At 51.3% G+C, this 27,860-nt stretch overlaps 2 protein-coding genes across 5 annotated transcripts in view; one reads left to right on the top strand and one right to left on the bottom strand.

Annotated features, from left to right (window-relative positions):
• Positions 1 to 864: 864 nt before the first annotated feature.
• CHST1 (carbohydrate sulfotransferase 1) lies at positions 865 to 10,314 on the top strand. 4 transcript variants are annotated; one of them, XM_033061550.1, is made up of 2 exons: positions 865 to 890; positions 8,301 to 10,314. In XM_033061550.1, the coding sequence occupies exon 2, from the start codon at positions 8,345 to 8,347 to the stop codon at positions 9,602 to 9,604; it is 1,260 nt and encodes a 419-aa protein (XP_032917441.1). In that variant the 5' UTR covers positions 865 to 890; positions 8,301 to 8,344; the 3' UTR covers positions 9,605 to 10,314. The 4 variants fall into 4 exon arrangements, with proteins under 4 accessions (XP_032917441.1, XP_032917438.1, XP_032917439.1 ...); XM_033061547.1 differs by lacking the exon at positions 865 to 890 and adding an exon at positions 1,143 to 1,308; XM_033061548.2 differs by lacking the exon at positions 865 to 890 and adding an exon at positions 1,532 to 1,636.
• Positions 10,315 to 12,667: 2,353 nt separating this feature from the next.
• Positions 12,668 to 27,860, bottom strand: part of LOC116997211 (transmembrane protein 263-like) — a 201,309-nt gene continuing 186,116 nt past the window's right edge. The window contains exon 3 of the mRNA XM_033061552.2: positions 12,668 to 17,495. Coding sequence (XP_032917443.1) covers positions 17,209 to 17,495 — 287 coding nt within the window. The 3' untranslated portion in view covers positions 12,668 to 17,208. The remainder of the gene's footprint in view (positions 17,496 to 27,860) is intronic.

The raw sequence follows: 27,860 nt of genomic DNA, 5'->3' as shown, positions 1-27,860 counted from the left end.
AGGGCTCAGGGTTTTTCAGGAGATGGATGTTGCTTGCATGGATGAAAGAAGAAAGCTGCTGTGCCCAGTGTCCAGGCAGCTCCAAACATGCCTCAAATAAAACAGGGATATAAAAAATGAATATCCATTGTAGCATCTCCAGAATCATTACCTATCTTTTGCTGGCAGCTGCCATTTCAGCAGAGCTGCAGTTAAACTGCTAAAAATGCAGTTTAGTTGGCAAGCGCTGGACAAAAGGGAAACATTCAAAGTTGCCAAAAGTGAATGTCTGACCTGCTTCTAGGGGTCGAACAGAAGCAGAAGGAGGAATGTGACTGTCACAGCACAGCCACTTCAGCTGCTCTGACACACTCTCATGCTTCTTTTCGTCTGTCCTATCCCACCTTCCAGGGTGGGATAGAAGGTGGGAAGGTGCTATCACCTGCCAGTATTTTGGCGCTGGTACCACTGAGGATGGTTTTGGACCTTGCCTGTGGTGGTAAGCCCTGATTTAGGCGGCACAGGGAGGATTCCTGGCGCTGGAGAACCAGTCCCCATGACAATATTGTTTTTGATGAGCAAAGGCCACCGGAAAACGAGGGAATGAATGTGCACCATCATCGCTACCAATTCCAGCAGGGCCCGAGGGGCTGCTGGTGCCCCAGCAGCGGGGCGTCAGGAGGGTGTGAGGTACCCGCTGCCCCGCTCCAGCCGGTCCGCAGGGATCCCCATGTCCCTGCCAGCACCCAGCCTGGGGGCCATATCGCACAGCGGGAGCCTCACCGGGCCCCCCTCCCGCCCCCGCGACGGGAGGGGCTCTGGCCGCTCTGGCCGGGCGCCTCGGGGAGGTAAATAAGGAAACGGGGAGTTTCCTGCTCGGCATAGCCGGGGAGCCCGGCGGCCGGGCTGGGGTGAGCGGGCGGCGCGCTGCGGTGCGGGCAGCACGGGGAAGCGCGGAGCGGAGGCTCTGCCGGGGCCGATGCCGGTGCCTGGCGCTGTGCTGCGTGCGCCCGTGCGCGCTGCCGGGCGGAGGGAGGAAGCGAGGGAGGGAGGGAGGAAGGAAAGGGAACGGCGCAGCCCCCTCGTCGCCCGCCCCTCGGCCGGCGCGGCGCGGAGGGCGTGGAGAGGCGGCCCCGCTCGGCGGGTGCCCGCTCGGGCAGGGCAGGGCAGGGCGGCAGCGCGGGCAGGGATGAGCCCCCGCAGCGCCGCCCGCTGAGCTCCGCCGGCTGCCGCCCCCGGGCCGGGCCGGGCTGGGCCGGGCTCGGCGTCCCCCGCCCCAGGAGCCGCGGCCGGGGATGCGGGGGGCAGCCCGCCGGGGCGTTCCGCCAGGTAAGGGGGGCCGGAGGTTGGGGGAGAACAGCGCAGATCGGCGGGGATGCCCGGGAGCAGCGGGCTGGGGCTCTCTCGTAACCCTTTCCGTGCCACCAACTTTGCAAGGCAGCGAGACGTCGCCCGCAGCGGTGGGAAGGACTTTTCCCGTTGGTGCCCAGCCCGGCTGCGGCGGGACCCCGGCCCGGGCTGTGAGCGCCCAGGGGGAGCCGCCGCCCGGGGCTGCCTTAGCGGCGGGGGCACAGCAGCCCTGGCCCCAGACCCCCGGCGGAACGAGCTGCCGCGAAACTTGGGCTGCTGTTGGGCGAGGAGCTGCCGCCTGGAGCAAGTGAGTAAGTCCCCGGTGGCACACGGAGGCCAGATGCCCTGCCCGGCCGGGTAGCCGCTCCAGCCGGCGGAGCGAATGCCCCGGCGTTTGCTGTCAGACCTCCGGGCGGTCTGGGAAACCTGACGTGAGGGCGCAGGCTGACGAGGAGACCTCGCAGAGTGGGGTGCAAGCACGCCATAGCATGGAGCAATCCTACGGGAAAGCTGTGCGTTTGGAGATTGGGGCTCTTGGACGCGGCCGTAGGTTGGGGACGTTGCAAAAAGAGTGTCTTGAGGTGGTGAATGAGCGCGTTCATCCCAAAAGAGCCTTCCAGCTCCTGCCAGGAGTGCTTTGGCAGTGAGCAGGAATGAGCAAGCTGGTGGATTGCTCAGGGGAAGGTGGAGAGCACAAAACCCCCTGTATTTGGTTTACCGAGGTGTTCGCATCCTCGGGAAGAGGCAGATGAAATTCAGCAGATGAGGGATAAATAGACACAGGTGGATGTTGCGATAAGAAAACTCTGGGACCGGCGTGCACTACTTGATAGTGATTAATTAACTGAAAATGTGTATTCTGTGTGCCAGTAGGAAAGAGACCGATTCCCTGTTGAAAGTCCTTTGATTGTTTAAGTGCTGGTCAAAGCGGGCAGTAATCTTCTGGTGTTAAAGCATCTGTTGGTCCCTCTCAAATGCAGAGGGAATGAACAGAGATAGGGAACAGGGGACATGCCAGGGTGGCTTTGAGCGCAGGAGTCCTGTGCCTTATCATAAGAAAAGTGCTCCAGGAGGTGATGAATGCAAAAGCAGAATTAATCTGGGGGCACACTTCCACTTGGCACACGGTGAGGCACCCAGGGAAGGTGGTGGGCACGAGTCCCGAGCTGGCATTTGAAGCTGTGACTGTAGGGAAGCTCTAGTCCTGTACGGCTGAATAGGAGGCAAGGCTGAAAATTCATTCCCACCACGTCAGGATCTCATGTTGGTGGGGTCTGCTGAGGGGGAGGCTTGGGGACAGAGACCAGCCCTGCTCACGTGTCTGTGGTGGTGCCCAAAGTCAAGTGGTGTCTGTGGTGAGGGGAGAGGGGACAGCTCAGTGCTCCTTTTTCTTCGGGGGAGTGGTGGGGTCCAGCCAGCCAGTGCCCAGGCTGGGTGGCCCACAGGCATGTTTGGTGTCCGCCAGCCTTTGCAGAGCCAACAGCATGACTAAGCCACTGCGACCAAGTGGGATGCTCGCACCCCACCAGAAGCCTGTCCTCCCTGCCTCAGTGCCCACAATGTTGTTTTACGGGATAAAGTCTTTGCTCAGTGGGAGAACACTGGGATGTGTCAGGGCCTTTGCCAGTGGGTCACTGGCTGGGAGTTGTTTTGCAAACCTGCGACTTAACTTTTGTGACTGGGTGGCAAGGTGAGGAGGAGTGGGGCTGCAGGAGGGAGCTGCTGGCTGGACAGGGAGGCACTCTCCTCCTGCAGCCCTCAACAAGCCATACTGCTCTGGGCAAGGCAAGCAGGGGTGTTACATGCTGGGCAGGGGACAGAGGTGCAGGTGTAGGCGCTGAATTTGGTGCTATGAATTCTCTGGGTGACTACACATGCATGAGTCTCTGGGAGGGGGAAGGGTGGGGGGAAGAGGGGTTGTCTGCCATGAGTCACATTTTGGGATGCGTCCCCTGGTGAGCCTGCTGCGGTCTCAGTTGTGTCAGGAGAGGGGTTTTGCCTTACAACTCACGGCCTTGTGCAGGGTGTGCCATGTGCTCCTGTGTGCCAGTGTGCCCGTGCCCAGCGTGCGGGCAGGTGGGCAGCCCTGCCCACTCCCGCAGTCATCCACCCCTCTCTCTCCCTGGCACCAGATCCCGGCGCTTCTCAGGCGATCACTGCTCACTGTTGTGTTTTCCAGCTGGTCCCAAAGTCCTGAGTCACTCTGCCGTTTCCATGGAAACAGCCTTGCTGGCGGGAATCGGTTTTGGGGGTAGAGGGTGCCGGTAGCTGGACTGGCACCAGGCAGGCCGGCGGGAAGGACTGGCAAGGATCAGGCACTCCTCCAGTGCATCATCTTTGTGCCAGGGCTTTTACAAAGGCAGGAGGAGCAGGCGCCTCCGTTGCACAGACCCTCACACCTTCTTCCACTCCCTTTTCCCTCCCTCCCTGCTATGGGGAGAGCAGAGAGGTGTCCTTGGCAGTGGTAAGGGAGCTCAGGATGAGCCCAGCCACGTTGAGGGCACAACTTCTGGGGAGCTGTTGAGAGAGGGGACAGCCTAGATGGCAACCAAAAAGAGCAGGTTTTTTTTGATTGTCCTGTGAGAGAGCACTGGGGACAGCAATAACAGTATCAGTAACTGCAAGGGCTCCTGCCTAAAATCACCCCTGAGCTGCCTGGACACGGCCACCTCCGGGGAGCAAGGGAACCTGCAGGGAAGGCTTGGGGCAGGAGTCAAAGCAGCTGCCCATGTGGAGATGCTCTGGGAGCCCCCCACGAGGATGAGAGTGCCACAGTGCCGTGAGGCACTGCCCTGCGTAACACCCAGCTGCTTTTGAAGCAGAGGAGACTTGTGAGTTGTACTGACCCCTGCAACTTCCCCACAGACTCCAGTCTGCCTGGCAGCTCCTGAACACAGCTGCCAGTGCAGCCTTCAAGTGCCACGGCCTGGCTGCATGGCTCCAAAAGCAGGGAATTCCCATGAAACCTAGGAAGACCATGCCCAAAACAGGAGCCCCCTCCCTGCTGCACAGTGGCTGGCTGGCCACATTCCCTGCACCAGTGACTCACAGATGCCATTCAGCTCAATTCATCACCTCCGATCTCCCCAGTGCTCCTGGGCTGTCTTGCTGGCTTCTCGCCTGCTCATCTCCCTCAGAGCAGTGCTGGGAGTCAGTGGAGGAGGAGGAAGAGGAAGGCAGGTGATTACGCATCCGCTGCTGTTGGCAGGTGCACAGGGTGGGGGAGGTTGCACTGCCTGCGCCCATCCTCTCCCTTCCTCCAGGCTCAAGGCTGCGGGAAGTGGGACAGGGAAGAGGAAAGGCTCAGCACCTTCCTCTTCACACAGACAATGCTCCTGTCCCTGTGCCAGGCACTGGCTGTCCTCCTGCTGCACTTAGAGCCGGTTGCCGGATGCTGTGTATTCCTTGTGGACAGCCTGGTCCCAATGTGACTGCAGGCAGCTGCACAGAAACGCAGGCGAGGCAGCAGAGTGCAGTCTGGCATGCTGTGACCATAACGGGGTTAGTGTTGGGAAAGGGGCAGTGGTGGCCCCAGCACGGTACCCAAAGAGCCCACGTGCCTTCTGGCAGGTCCCTTGCAATACCAGCAGTGCCAGGGGCTGGAAGGTGTGAATGATGTACCCCCACCCCATGCTCCACCTCATAGTCCCAACTGCCTGCAGGGACACACTGAACTCAGCTCCCACCCTTGGGCTGCATTTGCTCATCATCTTTGGTGGAGCTGAGCTGAAGACAGAGCAGAGGGTGACTGAGAACACTTCTAGCACAGAAGCATCTACGAGACCAGCGTTTCGGATGACTCCCACGGTCTGGGGCTGAGGAGCCAAAACAATCCATGCCTCTCACAAAGGACCGTCAGATGCAGCCCCATGTAGGCATGGCCCTCTCTCCAGCTGCTCTCTGAACTGTTGGTCCTGGCTATCAGTGCCTGAAGAGGAACAGGCCAATTTAAGAACAAGGTTCCTTGGGGCGGGAGTGGGAGTGCAAGCGGCTGTTTTGCTGTGCCTGTGTGCAGGGCACATCCTCCTGGGACATGCTGGCTGCAGCCACTGCTCAGCCTGCCCACTCCGAGCCATGTGGATCCCAGCACAGCTTCCCCTTGGCAGATGTTCACACCAGCCTGGCTCTGTCTGACAGATGAACAAGGGGCAGTGGGAGTAAAAGTGATCCTCAGTTGTCCTGGCAGCTCCCAGGTGCCATGTGCTTCTGCTGCCCCAAGAGCTCTTCCAGAGCACTCAGCTGCCAGTCGCCACTGCCCCTGGAGCCCAGGGCTGGACTGAGCAGGAACTGCAGCCCCTCAGGGACAGGCAGTGATGGGAGGAGGCAGGAGAGCCAGTTGGGAAGTGAGAGGAGGCTCTGGCTGGCTTTAAAGGCCACAAATGAGACATCAGGGAGGGAAGCCTTCTTCTAAAACCTTCCCCTCCCTGGCTGCAGCTCAGCAGATGGGCAGGGCACCTGTCAAGGGGCAGCAAAGGCTGAAGCTGGGCTGTGGTTTAGCACTTGCTCAGTCAAGGAGGTGAATCAATGCTCCGTTTTTTCCCCTCTGCCACTTGGGGCATTGCAAAGGGGAATGGGTCAGTGTGGGTGGAGAGCCTGAAATGCTCACAGCTAGTGAGTGATCTAGTGGGAATTGGGACGAAGAAGGCATCTGGTCTCTGGTTTGCCTGTTTTGGGGAGCTGGCAGCAGGTTTCTGCTATAACCAGGACAATCTGAGTCTCATATGCTCCAGCATCCATCAGCAATGAAGCAAAGAGTAGGAGTTGAGGTTGTGCGTGAGGGATGCAGTGTGGTTGGCCATCACTAGAGAGCAGGAAAGCATTCCCACTGCAGCTTCCACCTAGGCAGCATGCAGAAGACACTTGGACCAGGACCTGCTCTGCCTTAGCAGACCTGGAAAAACACTTTATCCAAGGCATAGAATATCCCATGTGGACACTGAGGCTGGGTTTTGCCTTTGCAGGGTGGGTAACCCCAATCCAGCACCAGCAATAGCCAAGCATCTCTGACTTGAGTCCTCCAACCATGTGCCACAATCCTTGTCAGGCAGCAGTCCAGGAGAAAGCAACCTATATTCAAAGCATCATTTTAGGTCTAAAGCACAGCTCTTAGTCCACAGACACAGGGAGTGCTTGTGGGGGACTGCAATGCAGCAGCTGTGTCAGAGCCCCTATCCTGGGGTCCTACTCTAAACCTCTGCTCCCAGTGAGAGGTCTCTGGAGTTGGTAGTTCCTGAAGCTTCTTGCCTCCACAAATCAGTAGGGGCAATCAGTAAATAATAAAAATACTGATTAAAAAAAAGCAAGGCTTTTTTACTCACCTGCAGTTCTGAGCTGTCGTCCTGGTGTCACTTGCTCGGTGACAGGGTCTCCCCAGGGAGTGGAACACACTGAAGATACGGGAACAACACAACTGTAGCAGCTGCTATGGGCTCTGCAGGGACCACACACCAGGAGCATTGCACTGTCCCAAGCCCATCAGGGATTTCAGTGTGCTCTGGGTTAGAACAGCCCTCACATGGTGAAATCCATCGCTGGCCCACTGGTGTCCCTCAGAGACCTTGTACAAGCAGCAATAGCACTGACTCTGACAGTCCCACCCACAGTGACCTGTGTGCTGGGGCTGAGCAGGGTACCAGGCACTCACCATGAGCTTGGGGCCAGCATGTTTTTCTCCCTGGGGAGTCACAGAGAGCCATGAAGAGGAAGCAATGGCAGTGATGGTACAGTGGGCTCTGCTGGGTGAGGAGCAGAGATACTTGGGTCTTATCCCCTTGGTTTGCCTGAGGTGGATGGGCAGGTGAATGTACCACACTGCAGGAGGGGGGACATGGAAGGAAGATGGGCGAGGGAAAGTGGGTGCAGGGGAGCTTCAAAACCATTGCTAATACTGGTGTGTCTCCCACACACAGGTGTTTTAGCCTGTTTGGGGTTTCTGGGATGCATTCTCTGTGTCCTGTCTCCGAGCCACACTTATCCCCCGAGAGCAATAGTATGTGAAATGTCTGTGCTTTGGAGAGCAGCAGGCAGTCTATGAACATTATTTGGTTAGTGAACAGGGAGAATAGTGAAGCACCACCACAGTTACATCCCCTCCCAGCAATGTGGCAGCTCCCCAGGCATGACGGGTACTTCTCCCCTCCCCTGAGCATCCCATCCAGGGGTCCTGCTCAGTTTCCCCTACCCTTGCCTGTGTGTGGGCAGCAGCAAGGCAGGGCTAGCACCACTGAAGTTGTTCTTTGCAGCTACAGCCCCACTCTTCCCTGCACCCACCCTGGTGCCAAGGGTTACTGCCCTGGTTGGCAGTAGAGTGTGGAAGAGATGCAGTTTCGCATGCATCCTCCTTTGTAGTATTGTTTTTCCCCTCTGGTGCTCAGAATAGGAGAGCCCTGAATTCCAGAGTGGAGCAGGATCTTACGAGCCCCGTGAGCTCATTGCTCCCAACCTCCCAAGCAGGAGGTTGGAGGCCTGGATGGGCCCTGCCTTATCCTGAGAGCTGGACAGAAAGGATGGAGACAAGATAACACCATCCCCTCACCTTTCCCTACCACAGCTCCTGTACTGGGGTTCAAAGGCACTGGCTAGTGGGGTGACAAGGAGTGTAGTGACTCACAAGGCAGCTGGGGGGGAGAGTTTGCAGCAGCTGGATGGAGACACATAGACAGTGTCACCACCATGTTCTGACATCCCCCTGCCTGGGTTGCAGGGCATGGGGTGAGCTATGGGCCACAAGATTTATGTACACCCACAGCCTGGAAAGAACAGGGCTGAAGTCTTGGGCTGGACATGTTTCTCCAGGCTTGCCTGCCTCTGCCTGTTATTTTTCTTGTCTGAAATGGGGTTCTGCAATGTGTGATTGGGATTCAGGTGGTTAGGACTGATGGACATACATTAGGAGGGCGTTTGTTGGTACCTGCATCAGTTAGATATCTGGCAGACCATGCTCAACCTGTGAATTCTCTGTTGGGTTGCAGACACCAAGACAACCTGTGAAGAAGCTCCATGAAGGTGACCAGCCATGCAATGTTCCTGGAAGGCTGTACTCCTCCTAGCCTTGGCATCCATTGCAATCCAGTACACAGCAATCCGGACCTTCACTGCCAAGTCCTTCCACAGCTGCCCCATCCCTAATCCTGTGAACTGCAGCCTGAGCCAGGACACTGATGTGGCTGACAGGCTGTGCGATGAGAATCCCACTTTCCCGTACAACCTCTCCAGGAAGACTCATGTTCTCATCCTTGCCACCACCCGCAGTGGCTCCTCATTTGTCGGGCAGCTGTTCAACCAGCACTTCGATGTCTTCTATTTATTTGAGCCCCTCTACCATGTCCAGTACACTCTGATCCCAAAGCTGACCCAGAGCAAGAGCACGACAGACAGGCGGGTCATGCTGGGGGCCAGCCGAGACCTGCTGAGGAGCCTGTATGACTGCGACCTCTACTTCCTGGAGAACTACATCAAGCCCCAGCCTGTCAACCACACCACCGACCGCCTCTTCCGCAGGGGAGCCAGCAAGGCCCTGTGCTCACCACCTGTATGTGAGTCCCTGGGAGCTGTGGATCTCCACTTGGAGGAAGGAGATTGTGTGAAGAAGTGTGGGACCTTGAACCTGACGCTGGCCACTGAGTCCTGCAGAGAGCATGGCCACGTGGCCATCAAAACTGTACGGGTGCCCGAGGTCAGTGACCTCCGGGCCCTGGTGGAGGACCCGCGGCTGAACTTGAAGGTCATCCAGCTGGTGAGGGACCCCCGGGGGATCCTGGCATCCCGGAGCGAGACCTTCCGAGACACCTACAGGCTGTGGAGGATCTGGGATGGCACTGGCAGGAAGCCATACAACCTGGATGTGACCCAGCTCACCACAGTGTGCGAGGACTTCTGGAACTCTGTGTCCACTGGCCTCAACCGGCCACCATGGCTCAAGGGCAAGTACATGCTGGTGCGGTACGAAGACCTGGCCAGGAACCCCATGAAAAAGACTGAGGAGATCTACGATTTCCTGGGCATCCCCATGGACAGCAACGTCGAGCGCTGGATACAGAACAACACCCGAGGAGACAGGTCCTCCTCCAAACACAAGTACGGGACGGTGCGCAACTCGGCGGCGACGGCGGAGAAGTGGCGCTTCCGTCTGTCCTACGAGATCGTGGCGTTCACCCAGCACGCCTGCCAGCAGGTGCTGGCGCAGCTCGGCTACAAAACTGCTGGCTCTGAGGAGGAGCTGAAGAACCTCTCCATCAGCCTGGTGGAGGAGAGAGACTTCCTGCCCTTCTCCTAAGGCAGCCCCAATGGGCCTGATTTTGATCTGTACTGTTTCTAACTGATGCCTTATTTTATTTTCTTTCCTTTTGTTTCCCCCTCTTTCTCTCTCTTGTCTTTTTCTCTCCAAAATTTGCACTAAACCTTGAGCGGGAATCTCAATGGCCGAGTCTAGGGGAAGTGACTGCTGCCCCTCAATACATTTTGGATGCCAGGAGGAGTTGGGTCTCTCCAAGCAAGAGCTAGAACTCTGGATGGGTAACAATGTTTACAAAACACATAAAATGTATAAAGCAACCTTCAAGCTTTCCAAACCGAAGGGTATCTGGGGTACTGTACTTTTGCACTGTTTACTTTTACAATGTAAGAGGTAAATATAAATATAATTTATGAATGGTGTCATCCCCTCCAGAATAACTCCCCCTGCCCCCAATGAGCAGGTTAGACTGGAAGCTGAAAGTGGAACAACCTCCTCATTTTTGATCTCAGTGTGACATGTCTGTCTATTTAAGTCCTGTTATTGGGCTGGGTAGTTGGTCAGCTGCTCCTACATGGTTGTTTGGTAACACCTGTGATATTTCTTTGTGCCAAAAACCCACCAAAAAAAAACAAAAAAAAGGGAAAAAATGCTATTGGGTAATTTGGTAAAAGCCCAACACACTTAATGCTTTATTTCTGTGTTTTCTGTAAATAAAAGTGCAATAAAACTGACCTGGGGGTGAACTTCAACTGAAAGACCTCAAGAGTATACTGGGGTGGATGCAGAACCAGTCAAAAACAGCAGCATCTCCTGGTTTTCCCAGCTCCTGCGAGGCTGGGAGCAAGGCTGGGAGCGGGTAGGGAAAGGCTTGGGGAGGGGACACCACAGCCCCCAGGATGGCAGGGAGCTGCGGCCACCTCCTGGGGGTGTGTGGGTTTGCATCTGAAGTGTGTCAAAATGCAAGAAGCCAACCCAAAAGCAAGAATCTGTGGTTAACCATTTACTGACCCAATAGTTTGTTGGTTTGCATGGGGGACTTGCTGAAGTGCTTGACTCCAGAGTGCTAATGGCACCAGCACAGTGAATCCATTCCCATCAGGCTGCCCCTCACCATATCTGACAGTGCTGATGCCAGTGTTGGCATGGCCTGCCCTGGAGGACAGGGAAAGTGCTCTGGTGCAGGTAGTGAAAGTGCCCTGAAAGGAAAATAAATGAACAAGATAATCCTGGCAATATGCCAGTATTCCTTCATGAGCTGCCTGCTGCCTGCAAGACTCCTGGGCCTGTGGGCTGGGCAGGTCAGAAAGCTGCTGAATGGGGCAGCCAGGCATGCAGGGCAGGAATACTGAAAGCCTTACACAAGACATTGCTGGTCTACTTGATCCTTGTCTGATGGAACAGCTCACAGAGTCCCAACAGCCAAGCCCTTGAGACATGTCCTGCAGATCCCAAGCTGCTGCAGATGGGAAGCCACTGGGGCTAGTCCCCAGGGTACAGAGGACAACAATGGCCCAGCAGTTTCCCAGTTGCTCCTGGAGCCAGGCAGGACAACGACCCACAGAAAGATGAGACCACAACTTGTGACATCTACTCACAGCTGCACACTCCCAGCTTTGGGCCCACTCCCAGCCCAGAGGTGAGCTCACCTACCTGGGCAGGCCTTCTCTCCAAAGGTCTCTTCTGAGCTCTGCTGCCCACCAGCTTTCACCCCACTCTGACTTGGGAGAAGACTGGGTGCTGCAATTGCACATGGGGGATGGAACCTGCTTCCTGAGCGAGACAGGGCGAAGCTGTAACTGTAGGTGATTTTGCACCATCCTTTCACCCTTTAAAAGACCTTCGGAGGAGCAGCTTGTTAATGGTGTTTTGCGACTTGGCTTAATGTGGCAAAACAGCTGGGCTGCAGGAAAGGTGAGAAGCTGTGATGTACCTGAGAGCTTCTCAGGGCTCACAGCTCCAGCACCTGTACTTCCTCTGTGCTGTCTGCAAGACTGCATGAATGCTTCCAGCTCTGGGAGGAGGACTGGGGGGATAGCGTGCACTTGCATGGGGATGGGTACTTCCCTCATCTCCCTCCCCACAGTGGGCATAGAAAGAGACCTTCACCTCCCTGTCATTGCCAAACCTGCTCCAGCCATCAGCTCGGTGCCTCCCAAGCCATACTGCCTGGCTGAGCCTGCAAGCAAGGACGGAGGGATGGGGCAGGTGGCAGGGGTGGCTGCAGACAGCATTACTGGTGCACTGTGTGCTGCTCTTCCCAAGCAGCTGGCAGCAAAATGCCAACCAAATAAGTGGCTTGATTGCCCTGTTATTAGTTACTAAATTAATCCTTTTGTCAGCACTTAAATACTGAGCTGTTGGCTCCTGGCCTCGACCCAGTAAAAGGGACACCCTGTCTTGTGGCTGATCCAGAGCTTCCCAGCCACTGGGCTGCAATCCTCCCTGCGGGCTGTGCATTCCCGGATGCACTGCGTGGCTCTGCCCTGGGTTAAGTGCCCGTGGAGCACATGAGGTGGCTGGAGTTGCTGGCTGTGACCCCCTCAGCACCAACACTGCCAGCCAGCCAGCAGAGGGTCAGGCTGCCCCACGGGGGCTGGCTGCAGCTCTGGGGAGAGATGTCAAACCACCACCTCCTGCAGAAAGAGCAGGCTGCTATGAGGAGAATTTGCTTCCTCAGCTGGGAAAAGTGGCTATGCAAACCTGCCTGAAGGAACAGTGGCTGTAGAGGCAAAATTTCCCATCTTTAGCTGTGAGATCCCACTTTCAGAGCTAGGCCAGCTGTCCCTAGCCTGAAAGCTCTCTTATGCACTTATGGTCTTTAAACCAACACAAAAAATTGAGTTTAGAAGTCTTATCCAAACTGTTCTTATCCAAACTGTTCTTACCATTCCAGTCAGGAAAGGTGCCTGCAGCAAAATGGCTTTTGAACTGCGATTGAAAGCTATGTCCTAGTTTAAGCAGGGATGGAGAATTCAGCCTTGCTTGGTGCCTCATCTAGAGCCCTTAGGGGAGAGATCTAATTTCCCAAGGAATCTCTAACATCTTCCTTCAACTGTGCTTCCTCTCCTCATTTCCCCCCACTAGGAACAAGAGCCAGTATAATCATGGTTTTTATCCTCAAATTTTACTGTAATTAAAATACAGAGATGCAGAATATTCCCAGAAACACACTGCAAAACAAACCAAGCAAACAAATTCAGTAGGAAACCAATTACAGACAATGAAATGATAAAGAACAGAAGTGTTCTCTGGAGCCCAGCACTGTGCATGGGACTGCATGGCCGCAGTTTTGAGTTGCCAGAGGCCTCCTCAGCCCAAGCAGAGTTGGGCCCTGGCTCTGCAGCTCTCTCTATCCATCTCCATATTCCCACTCATGCTGTTGTTTTTACAAGGATGACTTTGCAATGGAGACATGGAAATGACCCACCCACAGGGATAAGAGGCAACAAGGAAACCCAGAGAAAAAGAAGGGGTTAAGACTTTCCATACACAAAACACAAGGGGACAGAGAGCGGTGGAAGACATGCACTTCTCTCCCAGCCAAGAGAGCTGTGGGGGCAATTGTCCTCTGCCCTCCCAGACACTCTGAGTGTCGATGTTTAATGAAGGTCTCAGCAAAAGCTTGGGGAGCTCTATCCATGGGCAAGACCAAAAGCTAAGGGAGCGATAAAAAAGTAAAGGATAATGAGACTAAGGTCAGGGAAAAGGGAGGAGAGGAGACATGTGGGTCTCCTTTCAGCCAGAACATGTTTGTTGGGCATGGGGAACAGCCAGGCAAGATGGGACACAGGGCTGTGAATAGGGCCACATCCCACCTCCACCATGGGGAAGACTCAGCTCCATCATGGGGAGATCGTGACAAAACCCTGGGGGAGATTTGGGAAGGGTGAGTGATAAGAAGGGAGCTGATCTGATGCTTCAGCCATCCACTGATCTATCTAAATGGAATTGCTAGCAATCATCATTACTATGGAAGCAGGGCTCAAGTCAGGCATCGACCACCACCACACACCAAAACAAACATAGACCCACTCCCCTTTCTGTGCTCTTCCCTAGGACGAACTCCATTGTATTCATCTTCTGATTCAAAGCCTGTCCTAAGAAACAAATTCCCTCCATGGTATCTGTTGGTTTCCTCACTCCCCCGCTCCTCCTGTCACACCACTCTCCTGATCTTCTGTGTACCAACTCCCTTTAATCATTCCCTCTACCCCCATGCCATCCCCTCCTATTTTCTACCAACCTACCCCATCTGGTAGCCACTGGATTTATGCACAATGCAGTTGTTTACATGAAGGGGCAGTGAGAGAAAAGCTGCACCAGTGGCCCAGGTGGCTGGAGTCCCTGTAGTGGGGGAGGAGGAAAGATAGGGCATCTGACAAGAGCCAACAGCTTCCCCATCCAATCCACATCCCACTGTCCTGCAACAATCCTGTCAGAAGGCATCTTTACTTTTAGACTGGGAAGACTGACCCCGTTTTCCCTCTGCTCTGGCACTGAATGCCCAGAAAAGCAGGCTGGGACTGGGTCACCATGGTGAACTGAGCAGGCCTAGCACAGACTTTCTTAAAGCCTTTGAGTCCTGGAGAGTTCCTTATTCCTGAATGCCTTTTTAGCAGTGTAGGCCTTGTTTTTGGAGTAGATTTAATCTTCTGCTCCTGCCTGCTAATTTGATTTCTTGCTACTCATGGTCCCTGAGTTCTCCTTTAGCTGGGCTGTAAGAACAATGATTTAGGCTGTGAGTTCTCCTCTTTAGTTCATCTCTTCTTCTTTGGCCATCCTGCAAGGAAATGGCAGTTCCAGACAAATGGTGGGCTTTACTGTATTTCCTGCAAGGATGCACAGAAGAGACGAAATAAAAAGATGAGAAACCCTCAGGGCCTCAGTGGCCTTCCTTACATCACCTTTATCTCACTTGCCACGCCTGCTCTGTATACACAGTGCTTGCAGACAACAATTTGGCAGGATGTACTGCCTCCCCCAGCAACAGCCTGTGTGAGACACTATTTAGCCAAAAGCACGATCAGCCTCCCATCACCCACAGGGCTGGCTGCTGAAGGTTCTTAGAGTCTATCATCTCCTGTCCAGGACCTGGGAGAGACATTTAGGAAGAAGACTCTTCTGTCCCAGTTGGAGAGAAGCCATCTTTCTCAGAGGGCTGGTGACAACACAGCTAGTTACACACAAGCAGCTTTCAGCTTTGGGGCTAGAACTCGCTTCAGGGGCAGTCTGTGATCTGGAATAAGAGATGAGATGTGCTCACGGAGAGCACTGAGCAGAGATCCATGCACTGCAAACTGTCCTCTAGCTTTGCAGGGCGTTTGAGACAAAGGGAGAACAGACACGACTTCTTCTGGCCTTGACAACTGCCACGAGCATCCCAGCAAGTACAGGCACACATCAAGGCCTGATCTTTTCTGTGAAGCCGCTGCCTTCAGAGACAAAACTGACGTGTCTGGGTCAACTTGGCCTTCACCAGAACAAAGGAGACAAGTGAGGAAACGCACACACCTACCAAATGCTGCTTCCTCTTCAGAAACAAAAATGTTAAGTCAAACCTTTCTCATGCTATCAAGAGCAGCAAACTGTGGAGATCAGCAGCTTCTTACCACTGCAAATAGCAGGGGATACCTTGCAAAGGGTATGGAGAGTGACTAACACCAGCATGATTATCAGGGGGACACAGCAACATACATCCCAAAATGTGGATTTAATAAAGGTCAAAATGAAAACTGCATCACAAGCCCAAGAACATTCAGCAAAAGTGGTGGCGGGGGTGTGTGTGTGTTGTACTTAAACAGTCCTAAGCACAAGAGAGCAGTCAGGAAGTGCAATGACCTCCAAGGGGAAATGAAGATCAAGAAAGTTGGCTTCAATGTTGAAAAGATAGGGCTGAGAGAAAACAAACAGCACAACAGGAGAAAGGGGATTTTTCACATTCCTTTGGTTTCAATAAACTATGCTCTTGGGCAACAGAGGGCATAACATCCTCTAAAACATGATTTTTCTTTTGACCAGGACCCTATATAAAAACTATACGCTGGAAGTGCCAAAGATGACTATGTGAACTCCTCTGCGGCCTGGCACGGGTTTGTTTCCCTGGCTGAAGATGTGGCTGTGGATTTACATGTACACACGCACACTAACACAGATGCATATTTATAAAATACACTACAAGTACTGCTTTGCTTGCCCATGCATCCAACCTATGGACCTGAGCAAATTACCTGCCAAAGCCAGGAGCAGCAGAGTTAATGGTGGAGTCTGTGGCTTTCCTTGTCCCAAGAATTACATGGGACTTGGAGTGAGTGAGTGAGTGAGTGCATGTTTGTGTTTGTATGTGTGTGTACAATGCCACATGGCCCCTTGAGCATCACAGCCAGGCTGAGAACGGCTGTGACTCCCAGATGGATGCAGGTGTCTGGGTTTCTGCAGCACTACGACTATGGGTGGGCTATTTAGTGCAACATGGTCATTTACAGGAGCTGGGCTGGGGCTCCAGGAGCAGCGTGCAGAAAAGGAGTTGCTGGTGCCTTGTGCAGGCTAACTGCTGTTGGAAAGCACTCAGCCCCTTGGGAAGTGTTCTCCACACAGTGCAGACCACTCACACCCAGTCCCAGGGTGCTTAGTCGTGGGGAGAGCAACAATCTCAGCTTCCCCTCTATCCCTGCAGCAGAATTTGGGTGGCATTTGGGAACACATTTGCTCCTGGTTACTACTGACGTCTGTGGAGTGTGAGCCTCGCCAAGGGACAAAATGCCCTTGGTTACAGACAGGGATTCTGGAAGGACTTCAAGGGTCAAACAAAAGGCCTGGTCTCTCTGAGGAACATCACTGCCTGTACTGCAATATCACAGAGGCCTGGCAAGTGCCACTGTCAGCTTCTTCCCTAAATGGGAACACAGAGCAGCTTTCATATTCCTCCCTCTCACCAAGAAAATCTGTGCAGAAGTTGATGATCTGGGATGTATCATACTCTGGTGTGGCATCACCCCAGAGCTGCTTTGCTGAGCTTAAGGGTTCCCTCTCTGAAGGATTCAATTCAGCTGGGAAGTAAGTGACTGGGAGCAGCTTGTGGGGATGGGCCCTGCAAAGAAAAGGTAAGAGGAGCAGGGCAGGAGGGAGGCTTCCCCCTCTTCACAGTATCTCGCCTTTATGTCAATGGGCTTCTGCAGTTCTCTGCCAGGCACACCTCACAAACACACGTCCCAGAGGGAAGGGGTGTTTCAGAGGCTGTCTTCTCAGCTGAAGTTGAATTTGACTACACAACCCATACTTCAAGCCAGGCATAGTTCCCCCCATGCCCCATTACTCCCCTCACCTCCAGGCAGATGGAGCCTGATGCCTTCTCCCATCCCTCCATGCTTACAAGAGGAAGAAGGGAGGAAGGAAACTACAAGACAGAGACAACTGCGCCTTTAAAGTCCTCAGAGTAAAGATGGTTCCCAGTAGGTGATGGGAGTGAAAGGCATTGACAGTGGCTCTGTGAGCTCTGAGCCAGGCAGGCGGTGCTGAGCAGGCTGCAGCCAGAGTCTGCTCGGGTGCTTGACCCTCCCTGAAGCGGCTGGTTCCAACTCAAAGAGGTGCTGGGTAGGGGGAGAGTATGGGCAGGTTGATCTTTTGGAAGGGAGCTGTGACAGGGATTAGTCAGCCTTGTCCTTCTTCTTTGCAGTGAAAGGGACTTTGCTGGCAACCGCACTGCCCACAGCTCCGACGCCGCCGGTCACTGCTGAGACGCTGCCCTTCACCAGTCCAACGCCAGCAGCGGGGACACTGGTCACAGCTGTTTTGGTGAGCTCCAGACTCTTGCTGCCCACCCAGGCAACTCCTCCCAGTGTGGCCCCCACAGCTCCCCGGGTGATACTGAATAGGCCGCCTGTCACTCTCCAGATGACTCCTGCCTGCTGCTGTGGGTGGTCCTTGCTGGCATCTGTGGGGAGAGAGAGAAAGGGAATGTCAGAAGTGGTCATGGTGGAGACCTCTCTGGGCACCTCTTCCATTTCAGGATGGTTGTTAACCATAGCACATCCTCTCATATGCATAATGCCTTGCCTTGCAGCCCTAGACCTCTTGTTGCCTGAAGGAGAAACCAAGGCAATCCCAGGCCTACAGCATAGCAGGAAAGCACTTGGAGAGGGCAGGAGTGGGAATAGAATTGTGTGGTGACAGAGAGGGGAAGAAGGCGGGTCAGTCACAGCCCCAAACCTGCAAGCCTTCGTGCTGCAGTGCCAAGCAAATCCCATTTTACAAGAGATGCAATTTCCCTCCCGTGTGTGCTAGCTAATACCAGTAAATCACAAAGACTAATGCCAGCACAGGAGGCACGAACTACAGACAGCAACAGCTGATGTTTGTGGGGCCTGCAGGTCCTCAGAAGCATCTGTTTGGAAGCAGGTCTGGGCTCATGTCAGATGTGGAACTGAGGCACAGCACAGACTTATCTGCGAGAGCTGTAATTGAGTGAGCAGAGATAGCAAACTGCAGTAAAGATACAGTGACAGAAATGTCACCTCGGGTTGTACAAGTCCTCCAGAGATCTCAGCTACGTATTTAATAGTGTTAAGACAGTGCTTAAGTTACTACACTGTATCACTGCTGGTTTACCTGTGCCAGCTGGATCAAGGCCAGGATGATATACCCACCCAAGCTGCCATCACACCTGCCCACAACACTGCAGACATAATGTTCACAGCTCACCACTTCTTGGGAAAGGGTTGACTCTGAACTGCTTCTCACGGGATCCAAACCTGACAACTCTCCTGCTGGCCTGCACACAACCCTTTCCCTCTGCATCAGCTAACAAAGCAGTGTGCAGGCAGCAGTGCAAGAGCTGCTCTTTTCATGGGGCAAGGTATTTTGGATACTCTGACTTCAGATTCACTGACAGTTCTGTCCATGAGATGAGTTACTAATAATTGCAAAAACACAAGAAAGCAATCCTGGCAGGAGAAAAAAGGAGCGCACTTGCCCTGAAGTCCACGGGGAGCTGGTGTGGAAGGTTTGTAGGTTCAACTATGAGAATTAATTTTCTGCTTTTATTATGCCACTGTAGCTTGTGCTATGTTCAAACACAAGTGACAACACCCACAAAAGTAGAGATGGTGGGCAAGCGATGTTGAATCCACTGAAGTTTCCATTCTGAGAGGGGGATTCAGTTCAGAAAGTTGCCAGTCCACCCTACCTGTTAATATTCCTAATTCTCCAGCATGAAATGCCTCTGACCTCACAGTGTAAGAAAATAGCTTCAGCTAGGATAATGAATATTGTATCTCCAGCTCTGTTACAAAGACAGGAAAGTGGTGAATGTTTGTGCTTCGGCAACTGCAGATGGTGTTAAGTGGGAATAATTTTTAGATGGACAACAAGTTGTGTCAGAGGAGCAGAAAACGTAAATGTTTATAGGCTGTGCTTTTTTTCCCCCCCAGTGAATCACAAAGTGAGCCTCAGTAAAAAAATGCAGACAAAAAAGGTAAAAAAAAAAAAAAAAGGCAGAACATGAGTTAGGTCTGTAAAAAGCTAAATAGCAGTTACTTGAGAATGATGCTGGCATATGTAGCTTTATTCATTTGAGCATCTTGTTAGATGGAGAGGAGTACAGAAGGATATTGCTGGCTGTTGAATCACTGCAGTTTTGTTGTATTTGCATAAAGTAAAGCTATATCAGACTCCAATTTTGTGTGAAAGCATCCTGACCCTGCTTATCACAGCCCAGCAGAAGGTGCTGAAATATTCCCCATTAGCCTAAAAGGAACTCTAATACATCACCATGGGTTTCCATAACAGAAAAATGTAGGAGCAGCAATGTTGGGGCCCTGCTGCGATCACCATGGCAGTGGCGCCATGCCTTTTCAAGTCCCATGTTCCTGGAGCTGTAGGCTCTTTGACTTTCACAACCTTAACCCTAATCCTAACCCTAACTGTTACCTTAATCCCACACCATGGGTGGTCCAGAACAAAAGGATGTAGGACCAGCAACGTTGGGGCCCTGCTGGGGTTGCCTTGGGGTGTCTTTTCCAGTCCCAGTGTTCCTGGAGCTGTAGGCTCTTTGACTCTCTCAACCCTAACCCTAAATTAGAATCAGGTGATGAGATGGTATGTTTGTCCTGATTCCTGTAAAATTCTGCCAAATTGGTAGTTTTCTTTGATTCATTTTCCCCTAAGCTTCTCCCAGTCTGAACAGAGGTCTCCCTTGGGCAAGGAGTCTGATGTTCACTAGCTCTGATGACTTGGAATAAGCCTTAAAATACACATCTGTCTGATAGCATGGACTGCAATATGGAGTTGGAGAAGGGCCAGTACAGAGTTTCCAGTGTACAGTTCTACCCAGTATACAACCTATTCCTTACCTATTCCTCAACAGTTTCTCAAGAGGTTTTCTTTTTCTCCTCTCCCTCAGTGTTACTGAGACCCATCAGCTCCATGGCCAGTTTAGCTACTAGTCCTCAACTACTCCACAGTGCTTATCCAGTACAGCCATTTCTGTGTTTTGTCTGCAGTAAGAAGGCAGGAAGAACTGAGGGGTCCAGAAAACCATGCAACTGTAAAGCAGGACTAGGTAAAAGCCAGAGTGGTCCTCCAAACAAACACTATCCTTCAAGGATGGTGGGTCTTGTGTTCTTGCTCCCCTGTGTGAGGAAGCGGATCCTTCACGTCCCAGAGGACTGCAATGCAGAAGGTTTGTGCATTAAACAACTACTGGCATGCTCAGCTGCAGAACCAAGACCTATATCAAAGTAGCAATAATCTTTCTGGCTCTCCCCCAGTAAAACTGCATCTTTGGCTACCTGGAACCTATCTGTAGGAAGATTTATGCCTCTGGAGCTGCCTAGCTATCTGAACAACCCTAGTGTGAGAATCTCTTACATGGTATGTAATGCCTGCAGGAGGACAGCCTATGGACCAGAGAGAAAGTGGCAACTGCAGATGAGACTGAGGGAGATTAGTTAGTCTGCCAGCAGAGACCTAGAACATATTGGACAAAGTGTCAGGAAATACCAATGAAGACAAGGACAAAGGTTCTTTGTGATTAAGCTAGGCAGAGACAACAAAGCTGGAGAGCACTGGAGCACCAGTGCTTGCACACTGCTGGCACCTGGTCTGTAGCCACTCTCACAGTCCTTAAGCCTCAGTCCTTAAAACACCTCAGGCAGAAGGGATGGAAGACCTGGCCCTGGGAAGGTGGGAGGCTGTTGCAGAAGCACTCTAACAGCTCCAACACAAAGCAGAAGATGTACCACACCAACCCCCCCCCAAATATATCAACAAAATGTACAAAAGACCAAACCAAAACCCAAAGATGCTCAGGTTTGAATAGATTTGAACAGAAAAAGACAAATCCCTGGTGACCTCAACCACAAGGGGCCATATACTAACCTGGTGGCAAGCTGAAATGGGTCATATTTGCTCTATGTTCCAGATAATGCATTAAAAGCTTTCAAGCTATCCCTGGTTAGTTTGTCTTCAGGATTGCAATAAACCCCACAGTAAGCTGTCATGTAAGATAAGCATCAGATTTACAGCGCAAATTAGTCTCTCAGACAATGGAGCAAGCTAAGCATTTTGTTGGCACAGAGGAGCCCAGATTAAGAGCAAGACAGACAGCAGAGATGAAATACACAAAATAATCAGAGAGACAGACACACTGCCTAAGCAGGGGAACAGTTCTGTTCCCTGGAGCCGGCTGCAGCCCATGCTGCTCATGAAAGCTCTTCATAATCTGCGGAGTGCTTTTGGAGCGCTTCTTCCTCTCCATCAATGACCTGGCCTTTTCAAGGGTCCCTTCAGCTTCACTTCACCCCATGTCAGCTTAGGACAGAAGAATAAGTAAGAGAAAAGAGTTGAATAAAAGGCTCTTCTGTATGAATGCCTGCATTCTGGGAGGGGGCTGGCACTCCACACAACAGAGGTGTCTCCCCACACTCTCCTCCTTGGCCACCACCACCTGCACTGTGCACTCGCTTCTCTTCCAGAGCAGGGTATTGCCCCATTGGGGTAGCTCTTCTCAGCTGAGCCTAACAGCATCTATGACTTAGGCAGAAGTGAGATTGTTAATAACAGATACAACTTTCTATGCTGCCATGACACTCCTCAGTGTGTGGAGTTGACTTGCACTGGAGTGGACTTGCACTGCATTCATTTGGAGAAACAAAATGCAAGCCTGTGCTGGTGCCCAGCACAAATGGCACAGGCACTATTCTTGCCCTCAGCCCCTGCTAGCAGGTGGTATGACAGCAGGGTGAACTCTTTACTTTAAGAAGGACTTGCGCAAGTTGCTCTTTCCTAGTAACTTATAAAAACAGCCCCAAGCCAGAAAAGCAGTGTTAGGGAGCAGCACTAGTTCTGCATCTTTCCATTCCTGCTGGGCTCCAGACAAAGCAGCTCAGGCTGCTCAGAAACCTAATGTAAACAGTCAGTGTCATCAGTCTGTCCCTCAGCAGATGTGAGAGGAAGGGGTGAGGTCACTAGTTCAAACCCGAATTACTCCTTTGACAGCTATTAAGTGGCCACTGGTTGATTTAGGCAGGTTCCCTCACCTACAGAAATGTTTGGTGTGGAGGAACAAGCAGGGAGTGGAGGGTCAGCTACTCACACAGTTTAGTCCCAGCTTTTCCCAGCTCATTTTTAAGCAACACTGAGCAAGTCATTCTGACCTTTACTGCCTCTGCCCCACTGTGATTGAGAGTGTGTGATCTTCTGAAAGCCTTGGTTGTTGAGTCACAAACAAGCATACATGGGAGAGAAGTTTCCAGTCCTGATGTTTCTTGGAGAAAAAAACTGAAAGTTTGATTCAAGTGCACTCTTAATGCTCCGAGAACCCCAAGTGGATTATTGTTATTTTTAACCTAGTGACTTTTTCAAGCCTACCTCAATTTGAAATGCATGGGGCTGACACTGATGTTTCTCTTCCCTTTCTGTAAAGCAAAGCTGAAGTTAATGATCCCTATTTCCTTGTATTGCAGTGCTGTCCTGAAGGTTAATTAGGTACACTTGGCGCAGTACTTTAAACAAGGAAACTGTACTGGCACTGATATAATTTCTGTTCCCATCCTCAGTGGAGACACCAATGACAACTTTCAGTTTATCTCTGGAGAGGTTTCCAGTTTTCAGACAAATCTCAAAGGTGAGAAGAAAACTTGTCCCATCCCCATGCCATAGCCAGCCTGCTATTGTGGGGCTACACAAATCTATCCTGCAGCCCAGATCTTCCTTTTGGGTGATACACTTCTTGGCTAGCACACGCAGCTGAAACAGGCAGAGACCACTCTGACTCACTGTCCACCTTCTCCAGGAACCTTCTCCAGAGAATCACCGACACCACCTTCTTCCAAGCCTGTCTGCTGCTGGAGAAAGCTTACCTGAACCTTGCAGGGCACATCTATTACAGGCATTTATGTCTGGGAGGAAGGAACTGCTGTTCACGTCCTTTTTGTCATTTTTGGATCAAACATCTAGATCCTGCAGTGTCACAGGCAAAATGTTAAAGGGAGCACTACAAAGTGTTTGCTCCTCAAATACTCATGCTTCACTCCTGCCATCAGAGCCATGCTGCAGCTGTTGGAAAAGGCTTTGCAGGCTCAGCAGCTGGGCTCTACCCAGCCCTGCTCTGCCCAGGCACCAAATGCTGCAAACCACGATGGCTGCCACCAGCAAAAAGCCTAGAAATGCCACATTGAGTTTAGCCCTGGAGTTTTAAACTTTAACTCTGCAATCAGCAAGACATACTTGTCTCTCTGCAACAGGATTGTTCAGGAAGCTGCTGCACACAGCAAAATAGGGGCAGCTGTCTCCACAGCCCAGCTCACCCCAGGGCTCTTCACTGGCACAATGAGCTTTAATTGTTCCTTGCACATGCCCCAGGAGCAGTATTAACTGCTGAAGCATCTACCTTGAAGCACTGAGAGACAGGGTTCAGGAGGGTAAATGAACAGTGATATGGAATGGCTTGTTTTCCTCAGCTGAGCCTTGGGGGAAAAGCAGCAGCTGAAGTTCTGACGCTGGAAGTGTGAGGCTTGGTTGGCTGGTTGGGAGCTTCCTAACTCTCTTTGTTGGGAAGCTTTGTGTCACCAGAACAGAAACTCTTTATAAAAACATGATGGTATTCTTCAAACTTTCACTGAAGAAAAAATTCAGGGAGATTGGTCTCAGAACAGGTAATAACCCAGTGGTCAATGGATTTGACCTGGCTTGAGTCAGCCCAAGGACACTGCCAGCTACACACACACACACACACACACACACACACACACACAAACACACACACACACAAACACACACACACAAACACACACACAAAATGGCCCAAGCAGCACTTTTGCATTTTTTTTAAACTGTTTCACTTTGCAAGAAGATATACTAATCGGAGGAGAAACATAAACTTATCCTCTCACTTCCTAAGTGCTTTCAAATACTGGAGCCAAGATCTCCTCTGGTAAGGGATTGTGTTTCTTGAAAAATAGTTGTTCCTTTGCTTTGCCATTCATTTGCAGGAGGTGACAGGGTTTTTTGATCCAGAAATATCTCTTTTATATAGCTATAACAGTTTGTCAGGAACAGCCAGAGTCTCCTTCAACCTGGGATATCCTGGGACTTTTGGATTCTTACAAGACTTCAGCTACTCTGGTGTATAGAGATGGTCTCTAATGAAGCTGAAGACAGGATGTCCCACAGTCCAGAGGTAATGCTCCATGTGCTCCAGAAAAGCACAAGTGAGTTGCTGGATAGGTAGTATTATCATCTGCTAGAAAGGATGTGGATGAGGCAGGAGCCTGGAGACCCAGCTCTGTTTTCAGCATTATTGCTGACAGCTATGTCTCCTCTGCTCCCTCTCCACGCTCCTGGCCTGTTTCAGCCACGGATGGTGTGACTGACCAGACAGCCTGCTGGGGATCCTTCATGACCTGCAGTGGAGTGGGTTGGCAGGCAGGAGTTAATCCCAGCTCTGTGAAGCCCAGCAAGTTGGGAAAGGGAGAAGTCCACCCTTTGCAGAGGAAACTAATGAACACTAACTGGTTGGTGGTACTTCTTAGAAACAATCTCCCAGCTCCCACTGACATACTTAGCCTGTCATCTCAGACAGAAACAAGTGCACACCAGGACAAAGTTCTCCAAAGCTTGCCATCCTTCTGATGCAGCTCACAAGGGCTTAAGGATGAGGATTTACCCTTTCTATAGGCAGCTGGTTTAAGACTCTCATCTCATTTGATGCAAATATCATCTCTTACCATGGTGTACAGGTTGTAAGAAAGACGAGCCCACAGGAGAGAACTACAGCAAAACTACAAGTGGTGTTGGCCCTTCAGGAAAAAAGAAATCTGGACATTCCCCCTTCTATTTCCATTGCAATATCTCTCTGGCCAGACAGGTCACTAAAAAGCCTATAGAATGTCTCAAGGCTGCTGACAGAGTGGAAAAATGATCTCAAAAGGCAAGAGATTCCAGCTTGCTGCAAAGAACTGCACACGGTGACTGCTTCCTCCCTACCCTTGCCACCCTCTGGGCCCTATGCTAGAAAATGCACTGGTGCATTATGGCAAGTATGAACAGCAAGGGACAGCTATCAGCTGGGCTCTACCTTTCCTGTACTTGTGTTAAAAGCATCAAAAGCGGCCATCAGACTTGACTTGTTTGAACTTTATGTTCTTGCTCTCTTCAATTTCTACTTTTTTGCTCCACCTACAAGCACTTGGATCAGTTAAGAAGCTTGCTTAAAAGCCTGGCAAGAAGGAGTGAATAAAGCTGCACCAGTGGCTCCTTTTCCTTTTGGAGTCTCATCACTACTACACTGAGATTTTGGACCACATGGGCAGGAATCACCTCTTGCCATAAATATGGACTCTTCATCCCACTTGGGGATCTGTGGGTGGAACAGGAATAATCCAGCAGACTCAAAAATTTTCAGTGGCCTCAAGCCTTAAAGGTATGAGGAGGAAAACTTTCCAACAGAAAAATTTATTCCTTACAAAGAATCCTTCCTAGCATTTGTGGCCAGGCTGAAGAGACCATCTTTTTAAGCCTACTCTTTGACCCATGCTAGCTCAGCTCTTGTCAGGGCACATCACCTCCTCTGTCAATTCTGTACCAGTGGTTGCACATTCTTCATTGAGCTGCTTTCAGCTGCTTGTGATAGTACCTGGCACAAAAAGACCACAAATGAATCAGAGGATCTTGTTAAACAGTCTTGTTAATTTAGCTCTGATAAAGACACAGGAGAAAAAAAAAAAATCAATATTTGTAAAGTGAAAAAGGACAAAATCCATAGAGAAATAAAGGTCATTTTCACAGTTCTGTGAGGCCCTTACAAACAATGGAGAGTAAATAACATAATCCAAGCTTATATAAGAAATAACTTTTCTTCCATGCTCTAGTGCTACCCACTGGATTTTAAACAATGGCAGACTCAGTTAAGCCTCCTTTGTCCAGTGAGGCTAAAAGTCCTTCCCATGACAGTACTGCTAACTCACAATTTATCAAAAAAGCACACAAAGTTAGGCCCCAGTAGCAGTCTGGGGAGAAGCACAGGAGTGAGACTAACAGGAAGGTGCTCCAGGCTGCCAAGATCCGACATAAAAGTCCCCTCTATTTGTTCACCAACTGGCATTAATATTTTGTATACTCCGCCTTTATATTATCAAAGGCTTAATCTCTTAATCTCTGGAAACACATGATTGTAATGAGCATTTTACAGCTGAGATATCCAAGAATTTGTCCAAAAATGCTCTAAAGTAAAGTTGGAAACATATCCTGCCTTGGTAGTGGGAAGGATCCAGGTCCAGACATTTCCTCTTTCCACTCCTGGAGCAGTTGAGCAATGGATGCTAATGCTTTTCAGTGGGACTGCTGGCACCAGTGAAATATTCAGAAATTCCACATTTATTCTGATTATGTGTTCCCTACTCCTCTCCAAGGCACATGGAGGAATTGAAGAAAAAATTGAATGGCAGCTCAAAAAGCAAAGGCACAAATCTTAACTGACCTTTGACTCAAAGAAATGACCCATTCATCCCAGAGGCTATCCAGGGGTCTTTCTGTCTTATCCAAAGGATAACAAGGCAGTTAAGCTAAAAGCTGTGTCCTACAGAAGCAGCTGAGCTGGGGATTTACCGGGGAGGTACAGATATGCTTGCCTGCTCATGCTCCAGGATGCCAGGAATGGGCAGAATAGGCCTTTATTATTCTGCTAGTGGAAGGTATTTGATGGCTTACTCTCAAAAACTTGTTTCACATCTCAGCTGACAAGGGGAGAGCACTGCAGTCATGAGTGGGCAGGTATGCTGCTTCTGGGAGCAAACAGGCAGAGCATTCCTCCCCCTCAGCCAGGCTGAACAGAGAAGGACGAGACCCATCAGTGTCTCAGACTATTAAATCTATTCTAGTGCAAAAATCATCCCCTAGCTCTGCACCCAAAACTCCTGCATGTCCCCTTGCCCTGTCACTTCAAGGAGAGCCACCTAGTCCTACCTGTCCTTTCCTCAGTGAGCCGGTCACCTGGAAATCTGAGCTCGGAATGCATAAATTAGAGACAGCACTAACACTGCCCAAAGAGACATCAAACCTCTGCCTCTGCACTGCACCCACAAGTGTGACAGTTCCCTTGCTTCCCTCCATATTCATGTCCTTTCCTTTTCCAGGGTAGATTTCAATACAGCACAGCAGGGATCCTGTGCACACTTGGCTTCTGGTGGTTACTGAAGGGCTCTCCCTGGTGCTGCAGGCAAATCAGACTCCTTTGATATTGTGGCAGGACTGCCATGGAGCCAGGGTCTAGTTTGGCTCTCAGAAATGCTAGGATAGCTAGACCTCCCTTTGAGGTTAGTGCTTCATACAGTTGGAGGAATATCTGGAATAAGAGAGATTCCTGTTTGCTGCCACAAATCAGTCCCTACACTCTCAGCCTCTCATGGAGGGGCCTGATAAACAGGCTGTGCTTTATCTGAAAATCCCCTGTCACTGCCTGGAGAAGACCAGTTGACCATAAAAGTACTAGAATCACAGTGTGTGAAGTGAGAGAGCCTGATTCCCTCTCTACTCCGGTTTTAGTTCTCCTGAAGAGTTTCTATCCTGCAGTGCATCTCTGTTGCACCAGGAGGGGGAAATATCAAACAACCTCCTACCCATTTCAGCAAGACCTTCCATAACTCAAAGATGTCCCTTCAGCCTGGTGAACCCAGTTCTCATCAGGGATTTAATGTAAGTCTAGTTTCAAAAACATTGCTAATACTTCTGCTCTCATTTGTTTAACAATTGCTGAAAATCTTCCCATATGCCTGACTGGGACAGTGATGTTCTGTGCAAGGCT

This window comes from Catharus ustulatus, chromosome 6 (assembly GCF_009819885.2).
Source record: "Catharus ustulatus isolate bCatUst1 chromosome 6, bCatUst1.pri.v2, whole genome shotgun sequence".
NCBI classification, from domain to species: Eukaryota; Metazoa; Chordata; class Aves; order Passeriformes; family Turdidae; genus Catharus; species Catharus ustulatus.
This window is presented reverse-complemented; position numbering and strand designations above follow the sequence as displayed.